We start from the raw sequence: 18,215 nt of genomic DNA, 5'->3' as shown, positions 1-18,215 counted from the left end.
ACACCCGACCCATCCTTCAAATTCAGAGAAAAGGAGGATGCATTTGTCGGCTGCATTCGGAGGAGTCTATGAATTTGGACAGCCTTCGGCGCGTCACTGTGACGTAATTGGTCTACGAATGCGCCCTCAGCAGTGTTGCCAACTCCTCAGTAAGGAAAATCGCTATTGGTTGTCCTAAAAGTCGCTAGAAGTCGCTAAATGACGTCATCGCCTAATTTGCATAATTGATCATGCTAATCTAATTGTAACCTATGTTGTTGGAGAGAGAAATAACATCGTGGAAGAGACATAAAGTGAGTAAAAAACGTCCTAAATGCATTTAGAATTTATTTAGAACTACAAATTAAATTTCTTTTAGCAATTATTGGGATTTTTTAATGTCACAATTCCAACCCTGCTGCTTTACCCGGGCTTGGACCGGCAAAAGTGACCCGAAATAGGCACTCTGGTGGAGTTACTTTGTGTGTGGGTTCCAAGGCACTTGTAGCTATTCTGGTGGTACAATTTCTTCAGTTCTGACTACTTCTCTCTCTCTCGCGCTCTCTGATACCATCTGAGTATGTCCCCCCCAGTCCAAATGACATTCCAATGTTGTTGATGGGCCCTTCCTGTTCGAGCATTACTGTACACCAGTATACAAAGCAAGGTCCATGGATGAGTGGGTTTGGTGTAGAAGAACTTGATGGTCCTGCACAGAGAGCACAAATGCTGCTGGCAGTCCTTATGTCCAAATATATCCCCTCACTTTCCTCTCTTCTCTTTCTCACACCTTTCTCTATCTCTGATTTAAGTTATCTCTTACTCTTTTCTCTCCTTGGGAAATATAGCAGGTGTACCTTTAGCTAGCACAGTGTGACAATGTGTCTTTGGTGATTTTTGTTCCTGCCATCTGAAGGTACTTATGGATATCTGGACCAAAAAGTCTGTTCCAGATGGTTCTGGCCTACTTTAAATATATTTGTATTAAAATGTAAAAAAGTAAAAGGTTGACTGAAGTCGCCTCAGTAAATAGTATTCTAAAACTAGAAAACAACAAATCCTCAAAGTTAATGATGTGTAGCACAGATCAACTATTAGTGATTTTCAATTTATTCAAGATTTATTCAAGCCAAAGGCAAAGATTTATATATTTGTCTTGTACTTAAAAAAAATAGTTTCACTACCACTCAGAGAATGACTGGGAAGTGTTAGCAGAATATCCAAATATCCTCATTTCAGTCTTCATCTCACTTTTGCCATCATTCAGCTAGTTACATATAAGATAAGATTAGGTCCCAGGTGTACAGTAAAACAGCAATAATCTGCCTATGGATGATTCATAATTAACACATTCACATTTGAAATGTAGAAAATATTAAGGATTATATAATCTATTTTATAATAATAACACAATTATATTATTATATAAAATACTTTTATCATTGTGCATCTTGATGTTTGGTTTAATCTGGTATTATTATGAAATTTAAGCCCCGATTCATCGTCATTAGACACAGAGTCTGTCATTAAAAACCAAACAAAAACTTCAATAGAGATGAAACTTTATTTTAGAAGAGAAGTGCTTACAAATATTCATATATTAAAGTACGGTGGACTGGACAGACTGATTGGCTGTCAGATGTGTGGCTGCCACGTAAGGCTCAAAACTTTGGTACATTCTAGCCAGACAGACAAGTGAGAGAACTGACAGAACTGTTTTCAGTACGAGAAGTATTTGAAGTGAATTTGTACATGAAATTTTACTCAGCTTCCTGCCAAAATGTATCTTTAGTCTCTAAAAATATAAAGAAGGAGAATATGTCTGTGAAGGTTCTCAGTCATCCAGGTCATCGTAGACAAAGGAGCTTGCAAAGAAAAGCGTCTGGACTGGACACATCCTGGGCCATCTGACCTCAGGAAATCACATGATAAGGTGGGGCCAGGTTTCACAATGAACACACCCGAAACTCTGGCTGATTGGGACCCACACCCAGTTTCACGCCTTGGCTCAGGCGATTAGAGGATCATCAGGGGGTCCTTTTGTCCCTCTGTGGGGGGAAACTCCCACTGGGTTTATATCTGGGACTCTCCACCATTTGACCTTAGAACTGAAGAAGCTTCTCGGATGAGAGGTGAAACGTCTTCAAGCAACTTAAAGAAGTCCAGACGCTTTTCTTTGCAAGCTCCTTTGAATAAAGAAGGAGAACAGTAGGTCCAAGACAAAATCAATTTCAAATATTTAAAGCAGCAGGAGTGGTTCCAATGTTCTAAATAAATAACTGTGCACTAAATAATTTACACTGTTGAATGCCATCTAACACACATAAACCTCTCTGCACAGTAGCAGTCTGTATGTTGTTACTTCAGGCACACATCCAGTGGTGTAAACCCAGTGGGACACTCATTTCAGCAAGAAAAGAAAGTAGATGAAGAATTAAGCATGTTTACACAACACTCATATTACAAGAAAATAAGTCAGAACTAAAGGGACAGTGAAAAGTGATGAGAATATAGACACATTCAAAGTAAGTAAGTAATTGAGAACTTGTGTCAGCATTAATGATAGTACATCAGAATTACTCAGAAATATTTAGTTTCATTAAGGGCAACTTTTTCATGCACTGCTTTTAGGTTCCTTTTTAGTCTTTAATATTCTGTGCATGAAATAATAATATAAACCAAAGTCCAGGACTAAAGATTTGACTTGTTTTTCTGTGGTAGTGCAGTGCATGCTTAAATTTATACTGCATCCTAAGTGAAGATCTGAATATACAAAAGAGAATAAACTAACTGCAAAGTCCTTCGAACTGGATTTTATGGGTAATGTTCATGCTTCTACCATTACAGAGTTTTTACTGCTGAATGACTGAAGAAGGTCCAGGTGCTTAATTGGCTGACATCTAAGTCTTTCATCAGTGAAAAACATTTGATACATGAGGAAGTGAAAAACACAACAAAGAAGACTTAAGTAACTAGAATCCTATATCAGACAAGGAGATAACATTCCTTTTCCAAAGACTCACTCAATAGTGATAAACATGACACGATCCCGTCTTAATTTTTATGAGATGTGTTTCTGCCATTAAATTCAAATTGACTTTTTTTTCCCTCAAACTCCTCAAATTTTCTGTCTTAATTTATATTTTACATAGCATCCTAATGTTTTGAAGACTGGGGTTGTAAAAGTAAAATGATAAATTGATGATCATATATTGGTTGTCAATATAGTAACTCAGGTAAGTGGTGACCAAATATGTTTTTGCCAACAGATCCAGATCTGGTAGAGATATCACAATCTACACTGTAAAGCTAGCTAGTTAGTTCAGATCACACATGTCACTCCTGCATCATTAGAAAACGAGTTAAACAACAGGGTAGCTGCAATACCAAAAATGTCTGACTACACTCCAGAATTAGCTGAGGACAAAGTCCACTGAAAAAACAAAACAAAATTACCTTAGGTCTACCTCAGCTTTTTAATAAATAAATGCACAACCTACACATAGTGAAGTTACTACATCACAATAACATGCTGTATTACAAGTGCATTGTAGAGACACATAGTCTTGGATGGTCCTTATAGTCCTCCAAGATCCATCCAAACTCAGTTAAAGAAGTAGAATCAGGTCAATATTCGCAGGGAAGGCAGTGGCTGCAGGTTCTTTAATTGGTCTAACCATTTTAACCTCCTTGATTCCCCCCCCCCCCAAAAAAAAATTTTAAAAAACTCAGGCGCCCTTGACCTCTGATTGGTCAGATCTTGGCAGTTCCAGTCAGAGTCCTAAAGCGAGCGCAGGTCTTCATTTGTCATGTCACATAGGTGAAAGCAAGTTATTAAGTAGGTGTGAAGTACATGCAGGTGCAACAAAAAAAGTTTACCTTTGTACACAAAACATTTCAAAGGGTCAGATCCTGTAACAAAACATCCTGTTATAAATTTAAATCAGGAGTTGGACTTCAAAATCTGACTTTTAAACGTCACTATCAGCAGCAGTCTTCCAGGGGCAGACGCAGGGTAAACTGGGATATGGGGGAGACGAGAATCTCATTCCAGTCCAAAGGTGCTGGTCTCTTCCACAGCAGTCAGCAGCTTCTCATACAGCACTGAGAAAGATGGGTACGGTGGTAGGTCCAGCCGGTTGAAGCAGGTGTGAGCTCTGGAGAACAGAGCAGAGACAGTGTTGTTCATCAGCAAATGCTTGAACAGAAGCCACAGTGTGTATTCTGGATGTATTAAAGCACAGGCCACTGACAGGATACATAGAGAAGCTCAAATCTAAGAAAAATCAGGTTTTATTATCATAATTACTACAGTGCATGACCGAAATAAGTGCCTGGAAATGCAGAGAACTTTAATATTTAATATCATAGACACAGAAATAACTAGGATTACCCCAGCAAACTAAATGTGGGGCACAAAGTTTGACTGTGTGAGAATATTACCATTTCTTCTTTTTGCATTAACATTTACAGACGTGACAGACAGACAAAAAACATGTCAACGTTAAGAAACTCAACTGAAAAGAGAGAAAAATAAACAAATTAAAAAACATATTGTTGCACCTGTATGTGTAATCATAGCATGTTTCTGTGAAGACTAAGTATCTTTTCTAGTATAGCACATATATACATAATAATACATTTTTGATTAGAACCAGAAATCCTATCACTATTGTATCATATCAAAATTACCCCTACATGGAGAAAGAAGGAGAGCACCTCTGATTAAAAAAATATTACATTTTGACCACTAATTATCATTTTTATCAGTTAAATGTTTAAAGGAAAATTTCATTCTTTCCATTGCATGTATATGTTATACAGTCTCTATCCTATCTATCCTAACAATCTTCAATAGTCGGACATGTGATATGAAAAATCTTAAAATGCTCTTCCCAATTACTCCTTTGCATGTTTCTGAATTTGAGGTGTAGCAGCATTTCTTATACATATTAAGCCAGTCATTTTTATTTATTTTATATTTGCATCTTTCTCCCTAAATGTACGAGGTAGATAAAAGTAGATCGACGTTTTTTCCTTCTTGCAGAGACTCGAAATAAGTTTCCCCTTTGTGTTGCCTTCATATGAGTTCACAAAAATAGTGATCAGGCCAGATTCTTTACCTTGTGTAATTGTGTCTTTTTTGAAGATGTCTAAAAAACATCCTCTTTTTCTAAATTACATTTATTAGAATGTTTTTGGAAGGAATCCAGGCCTTCTTCAGATGATACATAATGCCATATGAAGTGATTCCATTCTCTACCCATTTTTTTAATCTGCCATCTAATTCTGCTGGAAGCAATTCTGACAATAGTGAAGTCAGGCTGCCTTGTAATAATTTTCTAGGCAATGCAGAGCTATCCCTCTCTCCTCTTTGGTTAACTGCAGAGGTAGGAAGTAATGAAGTACAAATCTTAAGTAGAATTTTCAGATATTTGTACTTTACTTGAGTAGTTTTGTTTTTGCCTACACTGCATGCCAACTGGCTAGAATGTAGGTTTAATTTGCATGTAGGCAATCCTTGATTATTGTCCTTTTGTAAAAAAATAAATAAATAAATAAAAAAAATACAAAAAATACAAAAAATACAAAAATGTGTTTCTGGAAAATTGCCCAATACTTAAAATTACTTGATGTAATTATATCATTGTTTCCTGCAAAAACCTGACTTGTTACCAGTACGTATACACCTTTCTGGATTGAATTGTCATTATTATAATTATTTTTTGCACATATTTTGACCAGCTAATAGTCAATTTCAGGCTTTTATCTTTAATAGTTTTGAGATATTTATATGCAAACAATTTTTTTCAAAGTGCAAACAAAACCATAACATTTTTACGCAAATCTGAGATGGTTGGTATTTACTAGAGATGGCACGATACCACTTTTTTATGTCCGATACCGATATCATAAATTTGAATATCTGCCGATACCGATATGAATCCGATATAGTGTTTTTTAATCAACAAAACTGTTTTTTAAATATCTTGCTGCATTTTGCAAGTCTGCAAGTTCATACTCAAGTTTAAAACAACAACTACACTAAAGCTATTCTGTTATACCTGTATGCAAAAAAAATATTTCATAGTTCAGCAATACTGATCAATCTAATAAACTTAGACCTACACCATCCTCCCTATTCTGGTATTTTAAAGAGTACTTAGCATAAATATTAAGCAACCTAACTAATAGGGTTCCAACTCCCAGCAACAACAAAAATAAATAAATAAAAAATAGGGAACCACCCCTCACGCTCCACCTCATGATGCTTAATCGACGTAATCAACCTTAATTTGATGCAGTGTGAAAAAAAATGCACAGAAATCAATTATTTTTCAAGAAATATTAAATAGATTCAACATCTTTCTTCAACAAAATTGCAGACTGCACAGATGGTACCTTCCCAAAGGAAAAAGTACTATAGCTTACTAGGGTATATATATTAGACTTAATAGTCACTATATACAGTAATTGACTTCTATTTATTTTGCATCAAATTAAAACTTTGGGTGTCAGATAATTATTTATTAAAAGCTAGACATTTTAAATGAGAATAAGAAAGAAAAGTATGTCTTTGTGCCCCCTTTTCCCTGTTCATGCCCTATCGGCCCCCCTGGCTAAACTTTGCTAGATCCGCCCCTGCACAGTTACCAGCGTCAGCTACGTAGAAAAAGATCCTCGAGTAGAAAGTAATATTAAATAAATTCTAACAACAGCTGATCAAGCTTAAACGTTCTGCTGTTGTTCAGCCGCTGGTTTCCTCTTTCTGGTGCAAAGTGGGCCAAAAACAAAGACGGACTCGCGACAGAAAAGCCGATCAGCTGATCATTTAAGCAGTTTCACGATTGAAGTAGCAGCCGGAGAGCGAGAGGCAGTCGCTCGTTAAGCTTAACGCAGGAATGCTTTACAAACATTCAGAGATGGACTTACACACTTGCTTTACTTCTCTCGGGGATAACTTTGTCGGAGATGAAATGCCGGGTTGCTAGCGAAGCTCCACATGCTATCCAGACCACTGACAGGTCCCGCATGCCACAGCCGCTCTATCACGTGATGCATACTGCTCCGACGTGCTAACGTTCTGAGGTGAGTTACGGCGTGTTGCAAGTTTTGTGAGGTGCTTTCGTGATATTTAATGGATCGGATTACATTTTTTATTTTTCTCCGATATCCGATCCAGTAATTTAGGTCAGTATCGGACCGATACCGATACGTAATATCGGATCGGTCCATCTCTAGTATTTACCTGGGTAGGGAGGTGACTTTACCCCACTTCTCCACACAGAACCTACGGGGTCCATTGCTGCCTCGCAGAGAAGCAAAACCCTCATATGGAATGCTGGATGTCCCAGTCACAAACTGAGGATATAAGGTGAGAGACAACAAGTAGAAAAAAGACATGCGGATAAGAACACCAAGAAAGAACTGCAGTGTTACATGTTTGTTTGTTGTTATTGTTGTTTTTAATAAAAAGCCTCTTTAACTAAAACAAAAAAGCCTACCTGTAGGAGCCGCAATCTCTGCTCATTATTGAATCTCTCCACCGCTGCCCAGAACCACCGGATCACAATGTGGTTATCATGGTAACCTAAACACAACATTTCATGTTTTGTCAAAATGTCATGGTAATAGGACTATAATGAAAGCCAAAAAACCAAAGCTCAAGTCTGAGTGAATCAAGGGATGAGCTTTTTGAAACCTTATTCTTAGTAAAAGTCGCCGAAGTTGTTAACGTTTTTTTAAATCCTTTTTTAAGTGATGTATTTATTTTTTCATTTTAAACCACAATGACAAAAAAATCAAAATCAGAAAACCACCACGAAAACAAAACACAGCAAAACAACAAATGTCTTGATGCATGCTGAAGTTGATCCAGTTCATCTGGACGTTTTGACGTTTTTAGTGGGAGAAAAGTTTCATCACTCATCCAAGTGACTTCTTCATTCTCAGCTGAAGGCAGCAGTTGTTGTTGAGATGCAGTTGTTGTCTCTGTGGCTTTCAAATCCCAAAAACTGGTCCACCTGAACGATCCGGTCCCATGGCACAAATAGAGTAATATAGTGTACACTGTTCAGTCGAATGATTTATAAATCGGGGAAACCAAACAACCTCTCGACAGCCCAGGACTCTGCAGTCTACAGGCCAGTGGCCACTCTGTTAATGATGAGGATGTAACATCCTGGACAGGGAGAAACGCAGTTTGAGTGGGGAGTCAAGGAGGCCATTTAGATGAAAAAGGAAAGACCATCTCTGAATCGATGAGGGGGCCTAAGGGTACATCTGTCACCATCTTACAAGGCTGTGATTGCAGCCATTCCCCAACTCTCTGTGAATAGTTCTCATGGCGATTGATCAGTGGTCTTTGATCATCAATGGTCATTACAATTTGCAGTCTTTTGAATATGTGGCTTTACAGCTGAAGGCCTCATCCAGAGTTGTGTTTCTTAATGTTTACAGGCCTCCCAAATACTGCGCAGACTCTTTTAATGACCTTAGTGAACTGCTGTCTGTGATCTGTGTTGATTTTGACTGTGTAATTATTGTTGGGGATTTTAACATCCATGTGGACAACCCTCAGGACAAAGGGACTAAAGACCCTGAAAGTAAAATTTCAGCGCACACAAATACATCAACAGCAGTGATCACAAAACGGTGTATAACTGAAGACAGTAGTCAGATCTTTAACCAGGTCTTCCCATTAACACCTGACCTGTCCAGAGGGTCAGTCAATGAGCTCGTCAATAGCTTCAATGCTAACATGTTAAATGTAATGGACACTATTTCTCCCATTAAGGTGAAGGTTATCTCTGGAAGGAAGAAGTCTCCATGGAGAAACTCCACACTGGTGAAAAATGAAAAAAGAGAGTGTAGGAAAGCTGAGCGCAGATGGAGAAAAACAAACCTCCAGGTTCATTATGACATCTATAAAGAGAAACTTCACAATTATAATTTACAACTGAGGAGTGCAAGGAGGTCCTACTTCTCTGACATCATCACTAAAAACAGCCATAATGCTCGGGTCTTATTTTCTACAGTTGACAGGCTAACAAACCCTCCTGTGTCAGTGGCAGCTGAACTTCATTCGACCATGGCCTGCAATGACTTTGCCAAATTCTTCACAGACAAAATCCAAAAGATTAGACAAGCAATTGGTACATCAACAGCAGATCCAGAATATGTACTGTGTCCACCAAAAAACTGTTTAAACACCATAAAACAGTTTCACCCTATTAACAGCAAAGACCTGGAGGACATCTTAGGTCAACTGAACTCCTCCTCTTGCTGTTTAGATGTCCTGCCAACAAGTTTTTTCAAAAAGGTCTCAAAGACTTTAGAGTCAGACCTGTTACAGATCGCCAACTTTTCTTTATTATCAGGTGTGTTTCCAGAATCACTAAAAACTGCTGTAATCAAACCTATACTGAAAAAGGACAATCTTGACAAGACACAAATGAACAACTAGAGGCCGATCTCAAATCTCCCGTTTTTAAGTAAGATCATTGAAAAAGCAGTTTCTCAACAGCTCAGTTACTTCTTAAAACAGAATAACTGCTACGATGCCTTCCAGTCAGGTTTTAGACAGAACCACAGCACTGAAACCGCTCTGACCAAAGTGTTTAATGACATATGTCTGAATACAGACAGTGGAAAAATGTCAGTCCTAGTTTTACTGGATCTCAGTGCAGCATTTGATACAGTTGACCACAACATATTACTCAAACGACTGGAGAACTGGGCAGGTCTTTCAGGAACTGTACTAAACTGGTTCAAAACATACGTAGAAAACAGGAAATACTTTGTATCAATAGGTAACTTCACATCTGAGCAGACAAGTATCACATGTGGAGTTCCCCAAGGTTCCATCTTGGGACCCCTTCTGTTTAACATTTACATGCTCCCACTGGCACAGATTATAAACAACAACAAAATAAACTATCACAGCTATGCAGATGACACACAAATATATATCACAATGTCACCAGGAGACCGAGGCCCTGTACAGGCTCTTGGTAAATGCATTGAGGAAATCAATGACTGGTTGTGCCACAATTTTCTCCAGCTAAACAAAAACAAAACTGAGATAATAGTCTTTGGAGCCAAAGAAAAACGATTACAGGTCACCAGAGAACTTCAATCTATACATCTAAAAACCACAAACCAGGCAAGAAATTTGGGTGTAGTGATGGATGCAGACCTAAACTTAGAAAAACACATTAAGACAATAACAAAGTCAGCTTACTATCACCTCAAGAATATTTCAAGGATAAAAGATCTGATGTCTCAACAGCACCTGGAAAAACTGACCCAATTTGTCTCAGGGTCACTTTTCTGTTTACACGCAGACAGGCGCGCGCGTGTGTGTGTGTGTGTGTGTGTGTGTGTGTGTGTGTGTGGTGCCACTGGCTGGAGTCGCTATAGCAACCAGGCTCACACCTGCCTGCTTAATGAGCTCTGTCTCTGTGAGCTCATTGTGAAACCTGGCCCCACCTTATCATGTGATTTCCTGAGGTCAGATGGCCCAGGATGTGAGTGGGCGTTAAGGCGTCTGGGAAGGATCTCAAAACTGGATTATAGATGGCAGACAGTTGGTGTGTTAAGCCCCGCCCTCTGTTCAAAGATGGTCGCTCACAGTGGACATAGATGGCTTCTTTCACTCCTCTTTCAATGAACACACCCGAAACTCTGGCTGATTGGGACCCACACCCGCTTTCACACCTTGGCTCAGGCGATTAGAGGATCATCAGGGGTCCTTTTGTCCCTCTGTGGGGGGAAACTCCCACGGGGTTTAAATGTGGGACTCTCCACCATTTGACCTTAGAACTGAAGAAGCTTCTCGGATGAGAGGTGAAACGTCTTCAAGCAACTCAAAGAAGTCCAGATGCTTTTCTCTCCAAGCTCCTTAGACTAGACCTGGATGACTGAGAACCTTCACAGACACAGTATGTCTGTAGTTAGTGCAGGCCATCTGATCAGAGCATTCTGCTTGGCCCGTTAAATTCAAGCTTATTGTTCATCGGTGGATTTGTCTTCTGCACACAGGTGGTTCAGATCTGGGCAGTTGGAGTCAGATGATGACTTTTAGAATCATCTTTTCTGACTGAATGACTAGAACTTGCAGCATTTACCTGTCTGTAGTGAATCCTCCCACATTTCAGTCATTCAGTGATTAAAAGAATATGAACTTTTAATATTCATTCAGATGTTTTCTGACTCTAAATTTCTTTTGTCATTACTCAGCTTTTTCTAATATAAATTTTAAACATGTTCAGCTACTTTTCAACTTCTTCTGTGTGAACGTCAGCTTTCAACAGTTCTGCACTTTAGTTTTCAGGTGAAGAATTCAGAACAACATTCAGCAACATTCAGCTATCAGCATTCACGCTGCAGTGTCTTTAGAAAATGCATTTTTCTAGTTACCTTTTGTTTCCAGCTTCTTATTGGTTGTTACATGAATTTAATGCTAGTATTTCTCAAACATAAAACTGCGACTGTAATAAATAACTAATAGCAGGTAATAGATTCTCTTTCCCCTGGGTCACAGGTTGGCAGTTTGCATAACTCTATTAACACACATGCTATATGTATTCATTTATCCTCCCCCAGTTAGATCTGTGATCCACCTGTCTGTCCCCAGCTGATCCTTTTCTCCTGTTCTTTTGATGTTGAAGTTTGCTGACACCTGCCTTAGTTAATTGTAAGGACAACACTTTATCTTAAACTTTATCTAAAGGTTTAAACAAATCTATCCTGAAAAACAAACATTCATTCTTAGCTTCCTCCACACCTCCTCTGTACTCAGTGTTGTTCCTCCAGTCTGTTAAGTCAATTTCCGCAGTGCCTGCAATTACCAGCTCCAGTTCCCTAGCATCAAACACAGACACCAACCTGGCATCCACCACCTGCAAAAACATTCAAAATGTAAAACAGTGAGATCTTTTTTACACTGTACATTTAGGGGCACTAGAGATAAACTGGGTGATGCATAACATGTGAAATATATATAAAACTCTGTCACACTAAGCCATACCTCATAGAAGCCTCTGACCAAGCTTTCAGTCTGGTGCACCACTCCTCTCTCTATCCTCCACTTTACCATGCGCTCAATGTATTCCTTCTTGTTCTTCTCTGAGACAGGAATGTTGGCTCCACCGGGCTTCAGCTCCCTTTCTGTTATCTATGGCAAAACACAATTATTTGGTGGATATCAGGGATTGTTTCCTTTCTAAATCATGAACGGTTAACGAGATTCAAGCTAGAGTGTCTTTCCTCCTCCTCTGCACCACTGTTCAAACTGCAGGAGAATCACTTTTCGTTCTCAAATCCAATTTCGAGATTTTCTACCCTGTTATTTGCAACAGCGTATATTGGCAGTACATTCTGTATCTTCACATATATCCAACAACATTTTTCTAAGTGTTTCGATGATGAAAGTAAATCTAGTATCTTTATTTTTCAATTATCTTACATTGGCTCTTTCTTACTTGGCTCTCGGTGAAGGCGGTCACACTTTTCTCCTCTCCTCCTTCCCCTTATCTTCCCTGCTTAGCCTCTTGTGTCCTGTCTTGTCTTGCGTGCACTACTTTTCCCTTGAACAGTCTCTCACTGTCGTTCTCTAAAACCTAACAGAGAATTATGGATTTGATCAACTGGTCTCTGAACGCTATTGACACCCTCTTCTCAACGAGAAGTCTGGGCTCGGGAGAGCCCGAGTGCCCTGGAGGGACTTTCCCTGCCGGATACACGATGGATGGGTGGCAGACCTGGAGGATCTTGTGCCTGGCGGGACTGTCTATCGAGGACGCTGAGGATATTTACCTATTCGGAACCATGATAACAGGGTTCTTGCTGATCGGAGCTGGCTTGGCCCTGACTTATCGGAGAAATAAGAGAGCGGAACCGGCTGTTCAAACCCCCCCTAAGCTGACCGCTGGAATTGAAGCGATGGGACGAGGCGCGGCCTCCCACACCGAACGCAGCATGGTTAACACCTTGGAGACGCTTACAGCTGCCGTGAAGACTCAAACTAACACCATTGAGCGTATGATGGGAAACATCAGAGAGGGGCCTGCTCACAATAACACCCTTGAGCGAAAGTTGGATAACATCGCAGAACGGCTCACTGCAGCTGTGGGGTCTCAGAACCAAAAGAATGACAACACCACGGAACAGAAGCTTGATACCATCATGGGGAGGCTCGCAGCGCTCCAACGGGAAATCGAGGCCCCAGTGTCAGAGTGCTAAATTCGCTGCTCGCATAAAGGAGAAATCAACAATATTCTACATTTGGACACCACGGCGCCAGCTGCTAGGCCCAAGGCTGGAGCCCACCAAAACAACTCCCTGATAACGACTGTGTGATGACTATTCTTCCCATCCCATGAAGGACACCTGGATCGGCTGGAGGACTGTTTACTTAGCCTGATACGGCGAAGGACACTGTCTCAGCTGAACTATGGACACGCACACACATACACTTACACTGATAAGCACGCACTCATCCCCCTCCCTTCCAAACGCCTTCGATGCTTGTTCCTGCGGGGGAAGGCAGCGGGTCTGCGCGCCGCGCTGAAATGGTAGCATGGTGCAGGACGACTGCTGTGTTCCTTCGAATCACCCCCCACCCCCCTATCCATCCCCTGTGGCTTGTCATGTGCTTTGATGTTGTGATGTGGACATTAATGTGCTCTCTGTGCAGAGGAGTTTTTTTTTGTTTCCTGTTCTCATGCTGTCCTCCCATAGGTTGCCCAGCGTGTGAAGAGGTCTCTTTTTTTTCCTCTTGTACTTTTCCCAATGTTGTGTACTTTTTTCAGTGTTATTCTCCCAACGCTGCCGATCTCCGACTGTATTCCCTTGTGTTGTCTTGTTGTTGTGTGTGTAAGTCGGGGGGGGTCCTATTCCTCTGTGGGGCAACCTGCATATGGCCAATAAAGCATTCATTCATTCATTCATTCATTCATTCATTATATTCACTTACAGACGTGAACAGCATGCTACCTGACTGGACAGTGCTGTGCAACACCCACATTACCAAACTTGGTGTTGGTGACAGCATGTGATGTTGTCTGGTGTTGCAGATTGCCCACCCTTGGTTGGTCAAGTTTGTTTATTTGTTGGTCAGAATTGTTTAGGCCCCATGAAGACCTCTAGTGAATAAAGTTAACAAAAACTCAAAGTAAATGAAACGACTGTAAAATAATGAAAAAGGATTGATAAAACTGGCAAATCACTCGGTAACCTTCATCCACTGGAGAGACGGGTGAGACTCCTTACACTGCCAAGGCATCTGGGATGTTGGCTTGGTGTGAGGCCAGGATTGTACCCAAGTTGTGTATTTTAATTTGGTAATTGGACTGGTGCTTTTCTACTCTACCTGAGCACTCAAAGCCCTCAATACAATTTGCCTCAGTCACCAACTCACACAAGCACTCTGCTTTCTCTAAGTCACGTTGAACTATCTAACATTCACACATAAGTATCGTATTTGGCATGTCGACCGAAGCAGCCAGGGAACCACCAACCATCCGATTAATAGATGGCCTGCTCTACGTCCTGAGCAACAGCCACCCCCATTTGTTGAAAGTATAGTTGGTGTACACACACACACAAGCACGCACACACCTACATACACTGACCTGTCCAAAAACTTCTTCATTGACAGTGAAGGAGAGGTCCAGCATATCGTCTATGTCGTTGTCCTTCATCCACTGAAGAGACTGGTGAAACTCTTCATCCAAATACTCCAGATCACTCAGGTCACAGGGACTACAAGTTGGGAAAGGCAGATAATGTGTGTCTGCTGTCTTAGACCCACATACAGATTAACTTATCCTCACACTGGCTCTTGTTCACAGTTAAAATCTGTTTAAAAATGTACATATATATATTTCAGCAAACTGTGTATACATTAGTCACTTTGTTAAGTACGTATTTCTAGTACTGAGGTGGACCCCTGTTGCATTCAGAACTGCCATAATTCTTGATGCCAGACATTCAACAAGATGCTAGAAACATTCCTCACAGATTTTGACAGGAGTGGCACCTGGTGTAGTGCACCAAGCTCCTCTGCCTGCTTTGGTTGGTTGGTTATTTTCACATTACTATCAGCTTGAAGTGCTCTGGCCATTGTCCTTTGACCTCTGGCATCAACACATGTTCAGAGAACAGCCACTCACAGGATATTCTATATTTGTCATACTATTCTCTGTAAATCCTAGATTCCCAGCTTTTGAAATAGCAGACCAGCCGGTGTGACACTAAAAACAATGACACTTCAAAGTAACTTAATCACCTCTCTTGTCCATTCTGATGGTTGTTGCGACCATGTCTACAAGCATTAAGTTGCTGTCATATTATTGGCTCAATAGGTGCGCTGGACAGCTGTCAGAAGACTGCTGTGGCTGGTGTGGTTTGGGGTTCAGCTGCAGGGGAAGGGGACAGCGTCAGGGCAGAAACAGCTGATTCTGATTGGACTGATTGTTTTTTCCTCTCCTTATTTTAGTATCTGCTGGGGCCTGGAGAGTAGGGATCGGCCCAAGGCTGAAGAAATGCCAAGAGGGCTGGAGATGGGCTGGGTTGGCGTGTGCTGTAAACACACACTGACCCAGAACACACTTCTATAGCAGCTATAGTTATAGCTGCAGTATGTTGGCCCACAAAATATTAAACCCTGGATTAAGAATGTGATATCACTCAAGACGAGCGAAAACATAGAATATATGTGTTAACGAGCAGCTGCTCAGGCGTACCTAACAAAATGGCAGGTGGGCGTATACATACAGACATTTCATGTGCATTTGAGTATTGTGTGTCAACATACATCCGAAGTAGGCCTTTATAAAAGGGTCTGGTGAAGAAGGCATCCAGCAGGTACTGATGGATCAGAGCCATTCCCAAAATGCGACCACTGAATCGGAACCTGAGGCACACACAAACACAAAAGTTAAATACTGTGTGTGTGTGTGTGTGTGTGTGTGTGTGTGTGTGTTTGGGCGGGGTTTCAAATTGACTTTTACCACTCATGGTGATTGTCAACGAAGGCAGACATGGGACTGATCTGAACGGTGTAGGTGTCATTGGCAGAGTACTCAAACAGACCATAATAAGGGTTAAACAGTTCTCTGGAAACCAAGAAGAAAAATTCTCTCGAGGGCCCGCTGTAGTCCAACCTGAAACACACACATTTAGACTTTAGATTTCCTTTCTTTCTTTTCTTCCCTTCCTTGCCCCTCCCAGACACTCACCCCTCCTCCCCGACAAAGCTAACATAGAGCTTGCTCCGCTGTAGGTCTTTCCGGGAGTAACACATGATTTGGTTGAAGGCATCTTCCAGGAGTTGGTCGCGACGGATGATCAGTCTAAGACAGACAGACAAGAGTGAAGACAGACAACTCCCAGCAGACAAAGAGTGCTGTATTTATCGGAACATAAGGCGCATTAAGCGAAACAAAACAGTCAGATAAGTCAAACTTTACTCAGTTCATTTTTTTTGCTTGCTTCATTTTCGTACCATTGACTCATTAATGTCATATTCTCTCCAGCTGCTCTATTCCCCTGTTGTTGCAGTATATTAATGACTAACCTCGTATTGTGGATGGATTATCTCAGTTGTTCTCCTGACTGAAGTTTGGTCCTTTTACAGCATCCTGCCATGTGATTACATTTGTCCCTAACCATCAGGAACCCTCACGTTAACTTTCATCGAGTGGAAAAAGGTTAGCGTTCTTCCTCTAACTTCACTGTGTTTATGTTATAATAATGATAATAATAATGATACATTTTATTTGAGGGCGCCTTTCTAAAACCCAAGGTCACCTTACAAGAGAAAAAGACATCAAATAAAATAGTAGATTAAAATAGATTCTAATAAATTAAAATACAGAAAACCACAAACAACAAATTAAAAACAAACAAACAAAAAACAAAAAAACATGATTTGACAGCAAGTAAAATCTGTATTAAAGCGAGTAAGCCAGTTCAAACAAGTAGGTTTTGAGTTGTGATTTAAATAAGGGAAGGGGATCCATATTTCTTAAGGCTGAAGGAAGTGAGTTCCAGAGCCGAGGAGCAGGGCGACTGAAAGCTCTGAGCCCCACAGTGGTGAGGCGAGCAGAAGGAACAACAAGATGAGTGGCAGATGAAGATCTGAGAGAGCGGGAAACTGTGGTGATATGAAGCAGATCACAGAGATGACGAGGGGCAAGGTTATGAATACACTTAAACGTGAGAGCTAAGATTTTTATCCTGGCTTCTATGGGCAACCAGTGAAGCTGTTGAAGAATTGGGGTCATCTGGTCTCTTAAGGGAGTGCGAGTTATGACCCAGGCAGCAGAATTCTGAAGAAGTTGAAGTTTATGGAGGGACTTATTGGGGAGACCAAATAGGAGGGAGTTGCAATAATCGATCCGGGAAGTAATAAGACTGTGGACGAGGACGGCAGCAGCATGGAGAGTAAGGAAGGGACGGAGTCGGCTAATGTTACGTAAGTGGAAGTAAGCAGACCGGGTTATGTAATTCATGTGAGACTGGAATGAGAGAGTATTATCAAGTATGACACCCAAACTCTTAACCTGAGGGGAGGGGAGGGTGGGAGAACTTTCAATGTTAATGGAACAACTGTGGTTAAGGTAGAGGCCGTGCCAACAAGTAAAACTTCTGTTTTATTACTGTTAAGGTTGAGAAAATTGGAGGAGAACCAGGATCTAATCTCCATAAGACAGTTTGAGAGGGAGGTAGGTGGGAGGGATGAATTGGGTTTGGAGGAAATGTAGAGCTGGGTGTCATCAGAATAGCAATGAAAATTGGTATTATATTTTCAGAACATATGACCAAGAGGGAGCATGTAGATAATGAATAAAAGAGGCCCTAATACTGAACCCTGGGGCACACCAGCAGAAACAGGATAGAGACTTGAAGAATGGGATTTAACTCATTCACTGCCATTGACGTCTATAGCCGTCAATTGCAGTGAATGAGTCAATGGGTTTAACTCATTCACTGCCAATGGCTGGCAGTGAATGAGTTAAATTGGATAAACGGAGTGCGGTCTGAGAGATAGGAGGTGAACCAGGCAAGGGGGGTGTGACTAATGCCAGTGGATGCTAATCTGCTCAGGAGGATATTATGACAAATTGTGTCAAACGCTGCACTAAGATCCAGAAGGATGAGGATGGTAAAAGACCAGAATCAGCTGCCATCAGAAGGTCATTGGTAATCCTTAACAAGGCAGTTTCTGT

General features: G+C 40.8%; 2 protein-coding genes across 3 annotated transcripts in view; one reads left to right on the top strand and one right to left on the bottom strand.

Annotated features, from left to right (window-relative positions):
• Window positions 1–1,524: 1,524 nt before the first annotated feature.
• The window catches only part of hecw2b (HECT, C2 and WW domain containing E3 ubiquitin protein ligase 2b), a 77,750-nt gene continuing 61,059 nt past the window's right edge, over window positions 1,525–18,215 (bottom strand). For both annotated transcript variants that reach the window (XM_086283631.1, XM_086283632.1), the window contains exons 22-30: window positions 16,224–16,337; window positions 15,996–16,148; window positions 15,800–15,898; window positions 14,616–14,745; window positions 12,011–12,157; window positions 11,768–11,882; window positions 7,485–7,570; window positions 7,229–7,341; window positions 1,525–4,136 (exon numbers count right to left, since the gene is read on the bottom strand). In XM_086283631.1, the coding sequence (XP_086139757.1) occupies window positions 4,025–4,136; window positions 7,229–7,341; window positions 7,485–7,570; window positions 11,768–11,882; window positions 12,011–12,157; window positions 14,616–14,745; window positions 15,800–15,898; window positions 15,996–16,148; window positions 16,224–16,337 (1,069 nt within the window). In that variant the 3' untranslated portion in view covers window positions 1,525–4,024. The remainder of the gene's footprint in view (window positions 4,137–7,228; window positions 7,342–7,484; window positions 7,571–11,767; window positions 11,883–12,010; window positions 12,158–14,615; window positions 14,746–15,799; window positions 15,899–15,995; window positions 16,149–16,223; window positions 16,338–18,215) is intronic.
• On the top strand, window positions 12,563–13,936 carry LOC147302995 (uncharacterized). Its single transcript, XM_086283633.1, has one exon. It carries the CDS (start codon window positions 12,616–12,618, stop codon window positions 13,222–13,224), a length of 609 nt encoding a protein of 202 aa, XP_086139759.1. The 5' UTR covers window positions 12,563–12,615; the 3' UTR covers window positions 13,225–13,936.

The sequence above is a fragment of the Aulonocara sp. 'chitande type north' Nkhata Bay genome, linkage group LG23 (genome assembly GCF_057382095.1).
Source record: "Aulonocara sp. 'chitande type north' Nkhata Bay isolate Kocher_YH1m ecotype deep benthic linkage group LG23, A_spYH_male_GT1.1, whole genome shotgun sequence".
Classification (NCBI taxonomy): Eukaryota; Metazoa; Chordata; class Actinopteri; order Cichliformes; family Cichlidae; genus Aulonocara; species Aulonocara sp. 'chitande type north' Nkhata Bay.
This window is presented reverse-complemented; position numbering and strand designations above follow the sequence as displayed.

Excerpts from the sequence above, each read along its gene's own strand:
- LOC147302995 (XM_086283633.1), top strand. The coding sequence starts at position 12,616 with ATGGATTTGATCAACTGGTCTCTGAACGCTATTGACACCCTCTTCTCA.